The following is a 19,684-nucleotide window of genomic DNA, read 5'->3' as shown; positions in this document are numbered from 1 at the left end:
TTGAATGTGTTCTCTGAAAATGTCTTTGAATATGCACTTCTTTGAATACGCAGTAAATCGATCGTACTGTCCTTTATCTGATGCCTCTGAATCCTTTTTTTTTTGTGAAGGAGAGAACAAACATGCAGCTCAGAATCCTTAGACCCCTTAGTGGAGCTCCTGCTGACGGGCATTCCTCGGGTCGCTCCTGGCACTGTTTTAGCACCGGTGTCTGACCCTGGCAGGTGCGGTGCGGAGACGTAACTGCAGGGCAGACTGAGACTGAAGCTTGGGCTTCCATTTCAGGCGTGATGCTTATTGTCAATAACAAAGAAGTGTCGAGAAAACAGCGTCACACAATAGTTAAGTGCCTTTGTGATGTTTTATCAGCATACGTGATTTATTATTGAACGACTCCATTTATACCAAACTTTAATTAAAGAACAATGACATTCCTTTGTCTTCAGATTTTCCACGCTGGCTTTTCAAATGAACAAGTCCGTGGTCCTTAGAGGGAAATATATTTCCTCTACAAGAGGTAAAAACTCGCTTAAATGACTGGGTTTGAAAATTTGTCTTCCAACTGCACTTCTACAAAATCTGGCAACTAAAATGCTGAAAAATCTCGCTCTGAAGAGTATCACAGAATCACAGACGTTTTCCTTAGTTTTATTTGAAATCACAGGCAAATTATTCTTGTTGCTCAGAGTAACCTCAATTAAGCGGCATCACAAAAAGCCAACATAATGCTTCAGATCCATCAGTTACTTTTTTCCCTGACACAACAGGAGGCAGTTGCTTTTGTCTGCAAGGAGAGAGCTTCCAGGCTGCTAAAGCTCGGGCTTCGTTGCCCCCCCCTGCTCAGGTCTAGTTGTTGTTAGGAGCCAGGGTCGTGGAGGGGACTCGAAAGGGGTGCTGAGTTGAAGCCAGGGCTGTAAAAGATCTGCAGCTCCTACAGGGACAGCGGGTTCCTCTGACATAACCTGTGGCGCCCACCAGAGAGGAGTCAGCGTGGTGGATCTGAGGACACAATTCTGATCTGCGTCGTGTTGGTCCTCATCCGTGAGGCTGGAGGTCGCAGGAGGTAAGCGTGAGTGAAATCAGCAAAGGGCTACTGAGCAGAACTCATCATGAAACACTAACAAACACGTGCGTGCACTCCTATCCCCTGTCCTGCTCCTTGTGAAGCTGAAGAGACAAAGGGATCTGGGATCCCGGCTGTGGTCTGCGGGCTTCCTGGGGTCCTGCAGAGCAGAAGCACCCTCTGACAGGTCTCAAGGCAGCAGCCAGGTGAGCAGCGCTCACACCATGCTCTGCCTGCTCAGAGCCCTGTGCCTCGTCTTCATGTGATGCAATTTTCCTTCCCTTTAAATACAGACGGTTATAAAAGGGATTTTGCAGTGTCAGGCAATTATTCAAACAGGCAATCAATGGGAAAACACGCTTACCCCCTCTTGTCTCTTGCATCAGCCTTGATTGCTTGCATCTCCCAGCAATTTAAAGCAGTCTTTCCCAGTTATCTGACCTTCTCTTTTATAGTTTGATCCCACTTACTCTGTTCTGCATATATTCCCTAGCTACAAACATCCCTGCAGTAGATTTTGTGCAGAACCTGACACGTTGAGTAAATTTACAGTGCTTGTGAGCATAGTTCTCCGTTTGAGATGCTTTTTGAAGATGTACTGCTGCACCAATAGATACTTGCTGATATTTGCTCCTCTTTATTCTGTCTTTCACTGGGTAAGAATTTGGGTGTACTCCCTGTGTTGGGAGCTCACCAAGTAGCCAGGCAATCCTTTTTTCTTCTCGTTCCCATCCAGCTGTGTCCCCTCTCTCCACCCACTGCCTTGTTAATCTTATTACTGTGTTATGCCTTGTCCTGCTTGGCCAGAGCGTTTCAAAGACACGCAGCGTACGCCGTGGGAGCAGTCCTTCCCAAAGCTGATGGTGGTACAGAGAACTAGGCACAACGGTATGGAGAAACTTCTGCACCTTTGAGGGCAAAATATTGCTTAATCTATTTTGAGAGAAGCAAGCGTGCTTTTAGGGTGCCGCAGAAACAAATAAGCAGAGGCACTGTGGGAATTCTGTCAAATATTTATCTTGTGAATTATTAACTAAAGAAAAATCAACTTGGGGAGCCTGGTTTGGTTCTTAATTTGACAGTTTTGTTCGGGCTTTCCGAATTGGGCCCTCCGATGCCTGTGCAGCAGATAACAGCTTGCTGGCCAGCCCAAGTTTGCACAACTGCAGGTTTTTCCAATTCCCTTTCCCTGTCCTCCCCTGTAGGGCTCATTTGTGACCTCATTAACTTAGCGCTGAATGGGAGGGGTAGAGTCCCCCTATGAATCTCAAATTTTAATTTGCAGCTGCTATGCTCCGACATGTTTTTAAAAAGCAGTTAATTATTAAAATTAAAGTCACCAACTAATTATCTTCAAGCTTCTATTTGGACCAGAAATCGATTTTCATTTAATACGTTGGAGTAAATTGAGGGTTTCTCAGGCTGTTTCTCCTCTTTATTACTGTCTGCTTAAGTAAAAGGCCCATTTAGTGCCCTCTTGCTCCTCCGTAATTATGTGCAAGGTTGGGGTGGACAGTCTCTTTAAAAAGTTTAAAAATAATAATTAAAAGAATCCCAATAAATGGATTCGGTGCTTGATCAGAACATACAGAGTCACAGGGGTGATAATGACATACAGACTTGCTGTAGGCTTGCTGTAGCCTCGCTCGGAACAGGCACGCTTGCTGCAGTGATGATAACGAAAGAAAAATGTGTTTTCAGACACCGAGACCTTCCAGAAATGCCACCCAGTTTTCCCAGTGTTCGAGTCCAGTTGCACAGATAGCACCCAAGAAGAATTTTGTGTGGAATACTAACGTGTAGAAAGCTGATCCAGGAGTTCAGCTCGCTCGGTCACCTCCAGCTGTTGGCGTTGTACTCGTGGCCGTGCAGCCAGCGGCGCAGGAGAGCTGCACATGGAGCCCCTGGCAGGCACTGGGCAATGCACTGCTGTCACTGTTGGGGTTTTCTTTTTTTTAAAATTAAGTATTCAAGTAAATGCATCAGATTTCCTAAATAAAATCTAGATTTTATCTAGGTCATCATCCAATATCTCCCCAATTAATGCATGTGAAGACTACCACCTACTACAGCTTTACTTCTCTCCTGTTAAGAAACTGGCTGAAGTTATCACCAACACAGGTATGATCCCCGGAGAATCCTCCCAATCAAAGTACTGTGAACGTGTCGTTGGGGCACGAGAGAGGGATGGATGATCATAAGATGAGGCAGAAGGAGCCGCCGAGCTGATGTGGAGGCAGCCCAGCCTGCTTCGGACTGGATCCCGTTGTGATAAATGCAGGCAGGGCTGCGGAGCGTGACCCCGCCGCCGTGAGAACCGCCCCGCGCTGTTTGTGCGCGCGAAGCAGCCTGCTGGGCTTTAGAACTAACGGCAGGGCAGAGCAGCCCCTGCCCTACACTGATAGCCTGGCCTTTCTGCAAATTAAGTGTGAGGAGAAGAAAAGCATTGCCGAGCTAGCAGACAGTAAGTTTTAAATATTACTGTCTGAAATACCCTTAATTTTGAGGCCCAGAGATGTAAATGCCTGCTCTCCAACTGTTGATGTGTCTCCGTGTGCATGTATTTTTGCTGGTATGTAGATATAACAGATGGCTTGTAATGTTAGATTGAGACACAGCTGTTAAAATATTAGCATACATACAGATAGGTTTTGTTTGCTGTGCAGGATAGTTCTTACAGCATTAATCCAGCAGATTATGTTCTTATTTCGGTTTGCATCCTATTATTTATACGTAGCTGGATTGGATTGGTGTCATGCTCTGTTTCTTTCCAAGTTATATACCAAAAAACCCTCACGTTTCCATTTCTAAAGAGGCTTTGTTGTATTACCTGAGTGTTTTTTGACTTTCAATTTGGACAATAAATACTGGGCAGAGCCAAGAAGAGTTCCCACCATGGGCAGCCAAATGCATATGGAAATAAATCCCTTTGGCATCGCTAGTTGTGATGGGAACGTGTTTGTTTGTTTCCTATAATAGTACATTGCAAATCGGTGAATAGTCTTAGTGGATATTGCAAGGTATTGGAAGAAGTATTTAGGTTAGATGTACTGTGAACCTTTATAGGAGTAAAGTTTAGTCATTTAACCTGTGATGGGATGCCGATCCCATGTGGGCAGGCAAGGCGTGAGAGGTTTGGAACGGCAATTCCTGCTTTCGTGTATGAAACGGGGTGTTTTGGCGGGTAGGGGGATTTTGTGGGAGGATGTTCACAGCAGCCTGGCGACCAGGGGAGTAGCAGATAACTTCCTGAATTCATCTGGTGTGTTTTTCCCCGTAGCCTCCTGCCTGAAGGCTGTGCTCCTGGGTTTTAACGGTGTCAGCACGCGCTCTCAGCCATAGCGAGAAGCCTTTGTCTTCTGTCTCATGGAGCTAATGATCTAAAACTCTGGGCTTTGCCTTAAACACATCCTTGTAACATCTTCTGTGTCCAGCTGGCTGCGGGGCACTTGAACTCTGTTACAGATGGCTACGAACACGCTGCGTGTCTTGAGCACCACAGCTCAGGGTGTGATGTTAACTGGCTGTAAGGTCAGCGTAGCTGTGCCCTGCTCTTCCTCCAGTAACGTCTCCGTTTTGCACCTCCTGCATTGCTACTGGAGTTTCCCAAGCTCACTGTAAGGCTATTAAGGTGCTAAAGCAGCAAAAAACTGCCCTTAGAAAGCATGAATTGATCAACCCGAAATATATTGTAGAAAGTGCTGAGACTAGGGGAAGAATATTTAGACGCCAACACTCACAGGTCTCCTCATTGAGGACCTTATCCCGACTTTTCACACTACTGCTGGTCCAAGGGCAGCACGCGGGGCTTTGAGGTGAGTTTCATGGCCAGTTCATACCAATCCTAAACCCGGGGCAGCGCGAAGGAGGCTGGTGGCAGGGGAAAGGGCAGGGCTTGATTAACTTGGGCTTGCTGTGAAGCTGCACCCTGAGGCGCCCGAGGTGACAACTCGAATTTGTCCTCGTTTCACAGCCGTGTAGGAGAGCGGTGATGGCAACTCCACAGTGCACGGTCACTTCTAGGGGAGTCAGCACGCCGTGGATTCCCCTCAGTAGTTTGTCAAGAAGCACTTCAGCCTGCGTGTTGGAATTGGGAAAACAGAAGTCTTCTCCCATTCTCATCCCAGTGGAAAACATGCTAAGCTTCCTGGGGTTTGCATTGGCTTGAAATGTTGAGTTCTGAGATGTTGTGTTAGCTGTGTAAGAAACCACGGCTAGCAGAATCACACATGAAGTAGTAAAAAAACATCAAGTCTTTGAGAAAGGGAAGAACTTCTCTTGAATTGAAGGAGTATTCAGCGCTGGTTAAGTTGTGTTTTAAAAGTCCAGCTTGCCGAATTTTATTCTGCAGGGTCTGTGGGGTTTGTCGTGTGGCAGACACTGTTGTTCTGGCAGTAAAAACAAAAAGGTGAAGCTACTCCGACTGGGTTTTTGAAGCTTGGCTATGCCTTTACTGTATCTCTTCTCGCGTTCCCTATTTTTAGAAATTCCCTTTCTATAAGCTCTGAAGGACTTGATCTTGCTACCGAATTCATTGTGCGCTCTCGAGCTAGTGTCAAGTCTTCTAACAGATCTCGATACCAAATGTTTTCCCTCCTTCACTCAGCAAGATAAATTTTTGAGCGCCGTGCCAACAGCGCGTTTTTATCCTCTTCACTCCTGTTACTCTTCAAGGAGACAGACCTCCCTGGAGCTGGCAGGAGGAGTCGGTGAGTCCCTGACATGCAGATCAGTCTGCAGTGGCAGAGATGAGAGAGAGAGAAGGTTGTTATCGCTAACGCTCCACTTCTCGTAATGGATATCCTTCTCCTTCCCACAGCGACAACAGCACTCGGAGCGTTTTTCGGCAAGCATCAAAGCATCGATCGCGCTCAGCTTGTACTTGGAAGGTTGTCTTTGCAACCACAGGATACAGAAATGTGTTATTTAAATTGAAATTATGGGTCTGTCAGGACTTAGAGCTCCTGCCGAATAGTCTCTTGCTTGTCTAGGCAAGTGTGCTTGACAGTGTCTTGTCTTAATGGTGCCTAAAGCACTGGCCAAAGGGCTGTGTATTTATTTCTCTGTAATGCTCTGGAATTCTCCCAAGCCCAGCACAGCAGGCATATGGAGAGGAAGGAGGAAGTCCGAGCAGTCTCAGCTGTCTTATAAAAACTAACACTTCTTGCAAATGGAAATTGTTTCCAGGGCCACCCATCTGCATTCGTCAGCTCCTAAACAGAAAGATCACATTTAGGAAAAGTGCAGCTTGGCAGATGGATGCCATCTTTCCAGTGTCTTCCAAAGGAACTTCAGAATTTAAAATGAAGCAGGAGACCTCTTTAAAAAACGAGAACAGATTGCCTTTTAGTCATGTAGACAGAGATTGATGTCATTTTTTGCCCTTTAACTACTTTCATCTACATCTTTTTTTTCCTGTAGCTGAGAAGCTAACCTCAGCTGTCTGTTTACAGACCAGGAAGCTTAGGGTGGTTTGCGTCATTGCTGCCCTCTCACAAGTAAGCCGGGTGAAATAATTGGACTTAGGTTTTGAAGTGAATAACGGGGTGATTGGTTTAGTCTATAACACGAGAAAAATATAATCTACAAGCATACTCATTGCTTGGCATTTTTATTGTTGGAATGACTCGATAGCTTATTTAATATGGGCATTTATTTTTAGTACTAAATTAAAACCGTCTTTTTTTTTACTTCCCAGTAACTGAAGTAATACCAAGTCAGTATAATCCTCATCGCAACCAGAGTTTTTCCAGCTCCCATCAAAGTACGTGAGGTGGGATATCAGGGGCTGTGGGTTAGGTGGTTCGTGACGGTTCACACAGAAAATACGAGAATATCCTTCATCCGTGCTGAACAGTGGCCAGAATTGTGACCCCGTTCTCCTTTTCATACCTGCATCGCTCTGTAAAGCTTAAAATAAAAAGTGCACTGAGTTTCTCCAGACAAGGAAGTTGATGGTGAGGTACGCTTTGAATGTACACGACGCTAAGTTTTCTACCCAAACTTTGTCTTGGCACTGTGCGTTAAAAGTAGGCTTTGGCAAATAAATGAGCCTGCTGCCCTTTGAACATATGATCTGTGGAATAAAGCTGCCCTTCCATAATTCCTTCAAGGTGAGCAGGCGTGGATTGTTTCTAAAAGAAATGAAGGGACTCTTACACACCTGGCTGCTCGTTTCAGGACCTTTCTGCATCCGTTTCTCACGTGGCAGCGTGGTGCTCTCTAGCTCAAGGCTAACCCGAGTGACAGCAGCTTTGTCACATCCTGCTGTGGCTTTCTGAAGAAGTCAGTGCCCCGGCTCACAGCTCTTTGCACCCCCCCGTTTTTTAGGAAACACCACTTAGGTTAGGTCAGGACTCTGAAGTCCAGCCTTGGCAGCAGTTGAAGTGGTCCAGCAGCTGCTCAGCCCCGGGCACTGGCTTGCAACAAGTCACTGCTAGCATCCCTTCGGTGCAGGGACCTGTGGGGTACAGGCTCCAGGACGTCTGGTGAGATTCAGAGGAGCAGGCAGAGGTCGGAGCCATCAGAGAACAAACTGCTACTGCCCCAGGTAAACCAATTCTGCCCAAAACAGTCTCTGGAGAGCATTCACACGAGCTGCTCTGCTCTCAGAGCCCTGCAGTCGGATGAGAAGTGTGGATATCAAACGGGAGGCAGGACCACGTTTGGGCTAGCCAGCGGTTGTCCGAAGAGTTAAATCCAGCTGGGGAGGCAGCCTGGGAAGCACTGCTGCCCGTGCCCTTTGAGATGCAATTCCAAGTTGTGTTCCAATGAATAGCAAGCTAAATTCAAACCCAGGGCAAGGCAGACAGAAGGAGCAGGGTGGATCTGTACAGAAGGAGCAGAGCGGATGCTATCCTGTGGCTGGCCTGGGACAGGATTCGCCCTGAGGCAGTTGCTGCCACTGGAGAATTGCAACAGCAATTGATAGTCAGAGCATCGCTCTTTTCCCGTGAGCCTGAGGGGAGGAAGCTTCCCTCCTTCCTTCTGTGAGTTTGTGAGGATGCTTCCCGGCTAGGTTTGTGTGAAGAGAAAGGAATACATAACCGAACAGAGTCGAGAAGGATCACCAAAATCTTGTTGTTTAAATTTTGCAGTTATGTCACTTCCCAAATAACAAGCCAGCTCAATGACTACTGCTGTACAAAATAAAGGGTGGAATAGTTTGTTATCTCGGTAATAACAGTTCCACGCTGTTGTTATAGCTAGAGTTACTGTTCTTGCTTTGTAATTGGCAGTGAGAATTTGCTATATATACAGGAGGAAGAACCTGCACGGATCTCTGTGGCTTTCCTTTCTCCTTCATCCCCTCCAGAAAACCAAAAGAACAAAGGCAAGCAGGCAATTTCTGCTCGCTGGCAGAAGACAGCCATTCAACCGTTGCCCAGGCTTTGTCTTTTCAGCAGACAGGAACTGTAGGGACAGAAGGACCCGGGGCCACGCTGCTGGGAGTGGGGAGATTTCTGAAAGGACCTATGCAAATGAATAAGAAGATTCTGGGGAAAAGGGGAAGAAGAGACTGATACGGTTGCATTGCAGGGTGGAGAGCTCAGAGAAAAGCAGCGATATGTTACCTGATACACAACACCTGCGTGGCAGGGCAGGGGAGGGATGCGAGGGGACTTATTCAGCCTGAAAGAAGTCAGGCTCGTAAGGCAGTTGCTGTCACTGGCCTTGAGGGAATTTGGATGGTCATAAAGATTTTTCTCAGAGGCAGAAGGACCAGGGGGTGTACAACTTCAGATACATCACTCCGTTAGGTGATCTGGCTTATTTTAAGTACTTAAGTACCTTCAGGAGCAACACAGGTGTTTATTTCTTCTTAACCATTTCTCTCTTCACTTTCCTGGATCTCCCAGGACTTGGCCTGAGTCGTTGAAATTTGTTTGACTGTTGTGTCTCCTCTTGTCCTTGTTCTTTTCCCTTTTCCTCTGCATGTCGAGTTGTTCAACAGGCAGTCTTCAAAAGCACAACCCCCTCGAACAGAGAGCCTTTTGTTAGGAGCCAAAGTGGAGCTGGGGCTGTATGGGCTAAATGTCATCATTTGCGCTGCTTCCCTGGGCAAGATCGTAAAAAACTCTCAATCTCCCTGACTTCATTTTTAATAGTGAAAAACATGATCTGTAGATGGAAGTGACTTTTCATTTTAGGAGCTGCAAAGGAGGAGTAAGATAATTTTAGAGTTAGGCTGCTTACGGGCACGGTGCTGCTGTTACTGGTTGAAAAAAGCTTCTCTTCCTCAGTCTCACAAGGAGTGGTTGTCGAATTTTCTCATTTTCTGTTGTCCGGTGTAGCCTCTCCATGATTTTAAAATAAATGGACTTGATATAATTCATAAGAGAGTTTTTGTCTGCCTGCAGTTGCTATTTCAGGAGACAGAACGGTGCGAGAGAGGCCTGGAGCTGCTGAGAAGCAGAACAGCCAGCACTAGTGGAGCAGTCCTATTAAATTATTCCTATTTACGTAGATTTCTTCCGTGTAGTTTGGGGTGAGTATGTCTGTACTGTCTTTTGAGGTGTACGCCAAGACCATACTCAAAAACAGACTTGCTCTTTGCAGGGATAAAGAACCTTAAGTGCAGCTAACGTGCCCTCTGGGGCACAAGGGACTTTGCCAGTGAAGATTCAATTACACCACTGTTACCTCAGATGTTCCAGCATCTTCATCCCAGCCCCAGCTGCCATGCCAGAAGGGGGTGAGTTTCTGCAGACCCTATGTCTGAGGGCGTTGTCCCAACACTTCTTGAACTCCGGCAGCTCCGTGCCGTGACCGCTGCCCAGGGCAGCCTGTCCGAGTGCCCGACCACCTCTGGGTGCAGAACCTTTCCCTCAAACCCAGCCTGACCCTCCCCTGTCCCAGCTCCATGCCGTTCCCTTGGGTCCTGGCGCTGTCCAGTAGACGGTGTCCAGAGACAGCATCGAAAGCTTTATTGAAATCCACAAAGATTACATCGACTGGCTTCCTTTGGTCAACCAGCTGGGTGATCTTGTAGAAGGAAATCAATTTTGTTAGGCGTGACCTTCCCCTAGTGAACCCATGTTGGCTCTGACCAATAACTGTGTTGTCCTTTAGGTGTTTTTCAATAACTCCCAGAATAATCTTCTCCATAATTTTATCAGGTACTAAAGTGAGCCTGACAGGCCTGTAATTGCCAGGATCTTCTTCCTTGCCCTTCTTGAATATTGGGACCACATTTGCCAGCTTCCAGTCAATGGGGACCTCTCTGGATTCCCAAGACCATTGAAAAATAATTGAGAGAGGTCCCGCGATGACACCAGCCAGCTCTCTGGGATGAATCCCATCAGGTCCCATGTATACATCCAGGTGGAGCAGCAAATCCCGCACAAGTTTGGGGCTGACTGGCCATTACGGCAGCCACCAGCTCAGAGCAGGATGAGCAGGGTGCAAGGAAGCGCTGGTGCCTTTGTGCTCCCTTGAGCCTGCCTCCCTGCTTTGTCCTTGCCCTGCGGTGGCTGTGTGCTGGAGCTGGCTTTGCCCCGCTTTCCGATGTGCACACCTTGAGGTAAGCTGGCACCTTCCTAAAGGAGGGAGCTTTGTGCAAACCAAACGCATCCTTAGTGAGGGTGAGCAGGAGAAGAGAAATTTCAGAAACATCTTCATGGAAAAGAGAAGTGCGGTGGAGCATTCAGCAGGACGACTTGCAATTTAAGGGTGGGTACGTGCGAGACTGCAGCAGCAGGAGGCAGGCCTTTGGGGGAACAAGCATTAGCCACTAGCTTACTTTTATAAAGAACTCACTTCGTTTTCTTATTTCCTAGGTCCTTTGAAAAGAAGGGAAGTTAAACCCTCCCCAAAATAAAAGCGGAGTTTTCGTTTTCATTTTCCATTTGCAGCAAATAAAGGATGACATTATTTTGTCTTTGCCAGTCGTGTCAGGTGTCAAAACTATCCAGAAGCAATTTCGTGGATCCTTGTTTCCAAACACTAGGCTTATCAGTGTTATAGGCGATAACTTTAAAAATAAAAGCGTGCACGTCTGAAGTAAATATTTAGTCGAGTAGAAAGTTTTCCGTGGGTAACAATGAGCTTGTAAATGTAAATATTTTCCAACTGCTGCTTCCTTTTTCCTCCTCGATAGCTGCAGAGGTTTATACTGCCCCTCAGGTAAGCTATTGCCAAATAGTTACGGCTCTGTTGTTATGTGACGGCATTTCCAGAAATGTGCAGCACTGGGGAGAATTCAATCGGCTTGGTAAATACTAGTTATATTTTAAAACTTCAACAAAATCCCAACGTGGTTGTGTCTTGTATTCCCAAAATGAACCTCTTGCAAGGGCCGTCTTAAGGAGGAGATAAGAAAGAACTGATATTTGAAGATTTGCCTTGCTATTTTTGGTAATTCTCACTTATATAGTCACAGAAGATGACCTCTTTCTTGGTGGTGGTCTGTTCTGCCCTGTAGTTTGGGAAAAGGAAACGTTGAATTGGTTTAAAATACTTTCCAGGAAACTGCTGCTAAAAATGTAATCTTTCTAGCTCTCGAAACAGCCTACTCTTCAGCTTCAGCAAGATTTAGGTTTTTCTATATATAGCGGGTCCATTTCTGCTTCTGCTGCTGCAGCAGACTGAAGATTAGATTTCTTGCTAATCTTGCCAGGCTGTGGAGAGGGGACTGGTTTCAATATAATGGGCTTGTTAGAAAAATGTATCTGGAAGAGAGTTCGTGTTAGCTTACCCTGCAGTATTGCCTTGACCAAGCAACTGTCAGCTTTTCCCTTCAAGCTTTATTTGAAATACAAGCCAAGGAAAAGAAGGGGCTTGCGAGAGGGCCACTGCTGGTTCTGCACTTTGGAGGTAGCAGAGTCATTGAACATTCATATAGTGCTTTGTTTCGTTCTAGTTTTTGTTTTAATCTTGTAAGTATGTATTTTGCTATTCTGTAGTTACTCTTAACAGAATGTAATTGATCTTAGGTTGATATCTAAAGATACGGTGAGGCTTTGGGCAGTGGTCAGTGATAGGAATTACATATTGACTCCTGAAGAGCTGTAGGGCCATAAGAACAAAATGAATCCATGCTGGATAATAAGAAGATAACATGGATTATCAGCGTACACCAGTTTTCATGAAGTTACAAGTCTCTGTTCTATTTCTTTCCTTATTTCTCACCTTCAAAAATGTTTAAGAACAGCTACACGTTGGCTATTCGTGGTCGATTTTCCCTCAGAGTTTCCAAGTGCTTCTATCGCCATACCACCGTGACTTAAACCTGTTACAAGGCAACGAGTAGCACAAGACACCGGTTCCTTGTTCTCATTAATTTCCTTCAAGCTTTCATTTCACAGCACTTTCTGTTGGTTAGGCAGGAACAGGCATACCTGCTGTAACTTCGCTCTGCTTACAGCCCTGAGCTGGAAGCGAGGAAGTTTTGGGTCTGTGAGCCTGTGTGACTGTGGGTAGCGCGTATGGTGGGACTGTTTTCTATCTGCAAATAAATGGTGAGGACAGAACTGAGATTTTAACAGATTGGTCTCTTCGGTTGGACAAGATGCTGCGGGAAGAACGTAATGGAAAATGTCCCGTGTTTGTGTTTTTTCGAAACAATCAAAATAAAGAACCCAGACCTGCTGAAAATATTTAAGAAATAGAGACAGGATTTATGGTTACTTTGTAGGGATCTGAAAATCGTATTTGAAAAAATCACAGTATGTTTTATTTCCATACTGTGAAGGAGTCTTACATTTTCTGATACTCCTCAGATTGTGGTCTGGTCAATTGAATGTTTTTTTTCATATTATCCCTCTAAATAAGCACTTAGCGATTCATGACGTCCGTCATTTAAACAAGCAATGCAAAGAAGTTCATACGACATTTATTGGAGAGTGCGAGTCTGAGCCTGAATCCTCAAAGGTGTTTAGCTGTCTAATTCCCATCGATTTTGATGCAAATTGAGTACATAAATGTCCCTTGTGAGTCTTTGTCATTGTCCCCAGGCTTCTTACTTGCTTGCCTTCCTAAAATGCGTAAGTGCTGTATTACGATGATCGGTTCTTCCAGCAGGAAAAGTTCAGAAAAAGAAGGTTATGGTTGTGAAAGCCCTAACACCTCATTAGTCAAATTACAGCTTCCTGCTGAAATGTTCTACAAAGCTGCCGTTTGAAGCTTTTGAATTCTCCCTTTTCTTTTCCAGCCATTTCATCCGATGGTGAATTTGGAATGCTCCAGAGATTTTCGACCATTTCTGTGTGCCCTCTACGCTCCCGTGTGCATGGAGTACGGCCGTGTCACTCTGCCATGTCGCAGGCTCTGTCAAAGAGCATACAGCGAGTGCTCCAAACTCATGGAGATGTTTGGGGTCTCTTGGCCTGAGGATATGGAGTGTACCAGGTGAGCAAACCTGTCTTGTTTCTTTCGGAATCCCGGAGCAGTATTTCAGATCATAAAACATCCCAGATCATACTAAAACAGACAGCTGAAATGTGTTCCATTACAAGTGCCCTTATTTTCCCTTCCGTTTGTGTCACAGCTCGTTTCCTGGGGAGGAAGCTGAATTCATGTTTCTATCATCTGCCCAAGAGATGAGTTGAAAATTTCTGTAGGCAATTACTGTAAAATGTTATGTTAAAATGTTAATGCATATTGAATGAATGAATTTACCAATCTAGTTTTCCTCTTCTTTGTCATATAGGCAGACCTGACTTTATTTGCTGTACCAAAGTAGAACAGATGATACTGCTCTAAATTCCTCTGAGAGTTATACAAAGTTACACGTGCTGGAGATTAATAGCCCCTTTTTCTGAAGGGGAAGCCGGCTGGTTTTGCAGAGCGTATAAAATCTCTGTTTTCAGAGATTCTACCTCTCGTTGAGCATGTATGGAAAGACATTTTCAGCTTTAAGTTACACAAATTCAGGCAAGTGGTCATGGCACCGAGCCTGCCTCAGTTCAAGAAGCATTTGGGCAACTCTCTCAGATGTGTGGTTTGATTTTTGGGTGGTCCTGTGCGGAGCCAAGAGTTGGACTCAGTGATCCTGTGGGTCCCTTCCAGCTCAGGATGTTCTATAATTCTGTGATCCTTGTGAGTCCCTTCCAACTCAGGATATTCTTTGATTCTGTGAGATAACTTTATAGCAAAGCGTTCAGTGATGTTCTGATCTATTTGAAACACACAATATACATGTAAATGAAAGCAATGTCTTCCTGCTTTTTTTTTCCTAATAAGTGACTGTAACAGCTAATAAAGTACAGGAACACGATCAGAAAAAAATAGTTTCTCACAGTTGGATAGGAGAGAAGGAAAAACAATCAAAAACTTCTTTTAGCAAAAGAGTAAAGTCAGAGGATGCTTCTAGGTGCTGATAATCTGGGTCAAAGATTGCTCTTAGTCTGTGCTCCAAACAGGTGCCTGGGTCCTTCAGGTCCTCCTACGTACGGCCCACACCAGTAGTGAAATTCCAAACCCACAGATAAAGCTACCAAAGCTTTGCTGTGTTACTGTTAGAGTGACAGAAAATGAACTGTGGCAGAGGAACCTGCACGCTTAGCTTATGCTGTGCTTGCTGAGGAGATAACATCTGGCAGAGGGGGGAACCGGGCAGCTATGCGTGGAATCCCTCCAGTCTCTCCTGGACTGCATCTCCAGCTGCCCTTAACCTGCCATCAGTTTTACCTAACTGCAGGAGTATCTTCATCATAATTTCATTTATTAATGACAGTAGCAGTGCTAGGCTGCATTTTTGGTCTAACTCGCTCACTGTCCTGTCTGATAGCTAATGCAGTAGCGTAGGGAAATGGTTTAAAATGATAAAGTCATTCTTCCTTAGGCACATCAGTTTACACTAAACCTAAATTTAGAGACTTCCTGAGATGGATTTTGTATCCTCACCTTTATGCTTAAGGCTCCAGTAGGCACCTTGCCCATTTATTTCTCTATTTTTAAACCTATTGTACAGTTTCACCATCCACTGAAGTCTGGGAAAATAAGTTCTAGACTTTGTTTATATATAATGTGGTATTTCACTCATTACCCGTTATTTGGATTAATATTGTTTTCTCTCCAGTCCATGTGTCTAAAATCAGACAAATAAATGATGTTACTGGGCTTTGCAGAGTGTATTTCTTGTAAATAATTCTTTTCTTACTTTCTAGATTCCCGGATTGTGATGAGCCATATCCTCGCCTTGTTGACCTCAATTTAGGTGGGGAGCCCACAGAAGAGGCCCCAATGGCAGTGCAGAGGGATTATGGCTTTTGGTGTCCTCGAGAGTTGAAAATCGACCCTGATCTGGGTTACTCTTTCCTGAGGGTACGGGACTGTTCCCCTCCTTGCCCAAATATGTACTTTCGTCGTGAAGAGCTCTCCTTTGCTCGCTACTTCATCGGAGTGATCTCCATCGTCTGCCTTTCTGCTACCTTGTTTACTTTTTTAACTTTTCTGATCGATGTCACAAGATTTCGCTATCCAGAAAGACCGATAATATTTTATGCTGTCTGTTACATGATGGTGTCGTTAATTTTCTTCATTGGCTTTCTGCTTGAAGACCGAGTAGCGTGTAACGCATCGAGTCCTGCCCAGTACAAGGCTTCCACAGTGACCCAGGGCTCTCACAACAAAGCTTGTACCATGCTTTTCATGGTACTCTATTTCTTTACCATGGCTGGCAGTGTTTGGTGGGTCATTCTTACCATCACGTGGTTCTTGGCAGCCGTGCCAAAATGGGGCAGCGAAGCGATCGAGAAGAAAGCGTTGCTCTTCCACGCCAGTGCCTGGGGCATTCCAGGAACTCTAACCATCATCCTCTTAGCAATGAATAAAATTGAAGGTGACAATATTAGCGGCGTATGTTTTGTTGGCCTCTATGATGTGGATGCATTAAGATACTTTGTACTTGCACCCCTCTGCCTCTATGTTGTTGTCGGAGTTTCCCTTCTGCTAGCTGGCATTATCTCTCTCAATCGGGTTCGCATTGAAATCCCATTAGAAAAAGAGAACCAGGACAAGCTAGTGAAGTTCATGATCCGGATTGGCGTGTTCAGTGTTCTGTACCTCGTGCCACTGTTGGTTGTAATTGGCTGCTATTTCTATGAGCAGGCTTATCGAGGTGTGTGGGAGACGACGTGGATTCAAGAACGCTGCAGGGAATATCACATCCCGTGTCCCTACCAGGTGAGGAAATCAATATGACATGTTGAGGAGTGCAAAAACTGGATGTTGAGGGGTTATGCTAAGCCTTAATTGTCATCCCTAACTCAAAGTGCTGCTGTTCTGCAAGGGAAGTTTCTTACCAGTCTCAAGGTATTTGGATAATGTGTTGGGCCTTCTGGAAGACTAAGTATTGTTGGGAAATTGGAGGTTTGCATCAGCTGTGTGGTGCTTCTTTTTATAGCTAATAGCTTTGGAGTTTCTGGTCCATATGGAACCTACACAGGATATAAGACGCTATTTTAAACCGACTTCAAGAACACATCTTAATGAGTTTATTTTTGGCCTTTAGATATGTGATAGAAGTTCTGCTCTGAAGGAGTTTGGCATTTAAGCTCAGTTGTCGTCAGCCTCCTTACTGCTTTTTCGAGTGCTTGTTCTCCTGTAATGGTTTTGTTGCCTTGATCAGCCTACAGGTTCTGTGCTCATTTTAAAGCAATCTATGAATGTGTCAGAAACATAAAATCTTACTTGAAATGTCTGCTGAAGAAAACCAGAGGTTACAGCTCATCAGTGCTGTTGGTAAAGAAAATTACACGTACCTACTCTGTGTTTAACTGAGTTGTCACAGAACAGCAGACGGTAAGAGCATTAGATACCAAACTGTCCCCAGTTTACGTCACTGTTACGCTGGTGCAGTTGCAAAGAAAGTATTTGTGTAAGTATCAATTCCTTGAATCCTGCTTGCCTTTTTTGAGCCAAAGTAGCGAATTGGTTTTGGAATGGTATTTCTTAAATGCTGTCAAATAAGATGCAGAAAATAACTTAATTTCAAGAGGATTGTATGGCAACCATTTATTACATAGCTGCACAAGCATTTAAAAAAAAAAGTTAGTATTTTTGCTCTAAAGCAGTTAAAACACCAGCTGGGTCATCAAAGCTCGCATTTTAATGCAATAAAATATCACTTAAAGGTTTGGCTTAGTTTATGTAGCTTGATAATAATCCTTTTATTACCTTTTAACCCTTTTTATTGTTTTCTCTGTTAAATTTTATTAGGGTGTGACTCTTCCATCCAATGTGTGAGCATTTTTATGGCAGGAAATATCTGTCAGTGGGTGTGTTCAGTTTCATTTGCTTGATTGACTCTTCATTGCTGCAGTTCTTAACATGTTAAATTGATTGATGTCTAAAAAGAGGGAAAGAGAGGGACAGAGTTTTCTCAGTTAATTCCAAATACCCACCCATATGCCAGTCTAAAATGCATATTGCTTTCTCAGAACGTAGAACAAAGAGTATTTTAAACATTGAAACCTCTGCTGTCTGAGGACCAAAATCCTGGCTGGTGGAATAATGAAAACATGTAGTAAAATGCTACCCAAGTCTCTAGAAAACCGTTAACATAATGGCTCAGGAGGAGTCAAAAGAACAATAATGGTTTCATTCACGTCAAATTGGGTTGAAGGACCCGTAGAGCCTGGGGAGTGTTAGAAGGATTTTTCTTCTAACCCATCCAATTTTTTTTTGTAAGCTAAACGTGCTTCCCCAATTACACTACCCAGACTTATAATTAAAACAAATTTCCAAAGCAGTGGGGAAAAATCATTTTATGCTTAGTTCGTGCAAGTAAAATAGATTACTAAATGAGGGGAAAATTTAAAGCTTCCTAGAGAGTATCACTTGCTTGCAAAATAGCACCATATTTTTTTTAAGCCTTGATGGTATTTAATTTTAAATATTTGAATTTTGGGTCCTGACATTAGAATATCAGCTTCTTCCATATTAGAAGAAGAAAAAAAATCCTAAATTGAGAGTAGCAGTTGATTTCACAGTGGGCGTATGTTTTATGTGCATGGCTTAGATGGAGTTGTGGTAGTTGGAATCTTCTGCTTGCATTGGCACAGGTTTTCCAACACCTGGAACTAAATATTCCCCAAAATGGAGGAAGCGAAAAGATAGTTTTATGCTTTGACCTTGATTTCTGGCAGCCTGGATGCTTCCTGGGTTGACCTGGCCACGTATCACGGTGTTGGATCTGGGAGGCATCTGCCTTGTGAAATGTTTTGTTCTTCTGTCTAGCCTTACAGGATTAGATTCGTGCCATTCCTGCTGTTTCCGTTAATCTGAGCAGTGTAAAGCTCACCCATATAAATAAATCTTTATTTTTTTTCCCCACAAAGACAGGAAATCGATATTACCTCTCCTGGAGGAAGAGGTGCAGGGCAAACAGGAGCTGGTGTTACCCTGCCGTGCCCCTCCAAGGTGCTGGGGAAGACAAGGAAGGATGCGGAGGGTTTGTAAAAGCAAGCAGCAGCTCTCTCCCCATGAGCACACCCCAGTCCTCACATTTCTCTAGCATTTGCAGGTCAGGTAGGAGCTTGAATCTGCAGCCTGGGCAGCAAGTGCAGGTAAAAAAAAACAAGGCAGCTGTTGTCCCTCTCGTACCTGGCCTGTGAGGCTCAGGTGAGCTCCAAGATGACCCATCAAAAATCGAGCAGAGCGAATATTGTTTCCTCGAGTCTCCTTTAGCAAGGAAAAGCCAACTAGTACATTGAGGGGTTGGGTTTATTTACAGTACATTCAGTGTATCTAAGGATTAAGAAATTTAGTCGCACTTTGCCCACTGCAGGGTATATGCACCGTTTTTATGTCTAACGACTTTAAACAGGTTTGGGAGAGCGAAGAACTCAGGGAGTTGAGTTTTGTGTCAGCCTGGGCAAATTCCTTAAATGAGTTTAAAATATCAAGGTTTCTGTGTTAGATCATCCATCTTTCAGTATGAATAACGGCAAATTGAGTAAGTAGTTACCAGAAATATTCATTTGTGTGGCTTCTGATGCTAGGACTATTCAGAGTAATTGCAATGATGTGCTCTGGTTGCAGTCAGTGTTACTCCTCTGTGAATTACCTGCTCACAGCAGCCTAAAAATGTCATAGCCCGTCCCCTTCCAATCTCACCAAGGTCAGTACTTACATTTTGTTGAGGGGGAGGCAGTGCCTTTGTAATCTACTTTCAGCACAGTAATATTCGAATGAAAGCTGACTTTTTTGTTGATATCCCACTTTTCACTCAGTGCCTTAAAAAAGAAATTCACGCTTGGCCTCAAAAAATGGATTTCTGTTTTTGTGGAATAAGAGTTTGTAGAACGTAAAATAAAATTAATTTTCACTAGCTATAGAACCTAGTACCCCCATCATAAACACGGAGCACTGTAGCTGGGCTGTGTGCCTTAAAATTCTGATCTGATCTCTCATATATTATTTTTTTTGTGAGTGTACAGTACAATTTGGTATTGAGATAACGTGCAGAAATCAGGGAAAAAAGCACGGAAGCATGACACAACCCAATAACGAAATAATCCCGTCTAGTCATCTGTTTTGCTGCGATTACGTGCTTTTCTGCTGTTCCTGCTGCTTCTCTTTGTAACAGAGGTGGTTCTGCCGATGGCGTCATTCAGCCCCAGAGTCGAGCGCTGGATTTCCGTAACGTTGGGCTCCAGGTGGGGCATTGGGGAGGTG

The 19,684-nt window shown here is 44.4% G+C and overlaps 1 protein-coding gene across 5 annotated transcripts in view; it reads left to right on the top strand.

Moving 5' to 3' along the window:
• FZD3 (frizzled class receptor 3) overlaps positions 1–19,684 on the top strand; it is a 60,362-nt gene that overhangs the window by 16,849 nt on the left and 23,829 nt on the right. For 2 of the 5 annotated variants that reach the window (XM_080587827.1, XM_080587828.1), the window contains exons 3-4: positions 13,215–13,411; positions 15,172–16,189. In XM_080587827.1, the coding sequence (XP_080443953.1) occupies positions 13,215–13,411; positions 15,172–16,189 (1,215 nt within the window). The other 3 variants (XM_080587829.1, XM_080587830.1, XM_080587832.1) reach the window with 3 other exon arrangements.

Source organism: Anser brachyrhynchus, assembly GCF_964034855.1.
Source record: "Anser brachyrhynchus genome assembly, chromosome: 3".
Classification (NCBI taxonomy): domain Eukaryota; kingdom Metazoa; phylum Chordata; class Aves; order Anseriformes; family Anatidae; genus Anser; species Anser brachyrhynchus.
The sequence above is the reverse complement of the archived record's forward strand: the minus strand, read 5'-3'. Positions and strand labels throughout refer to the sequence as shown.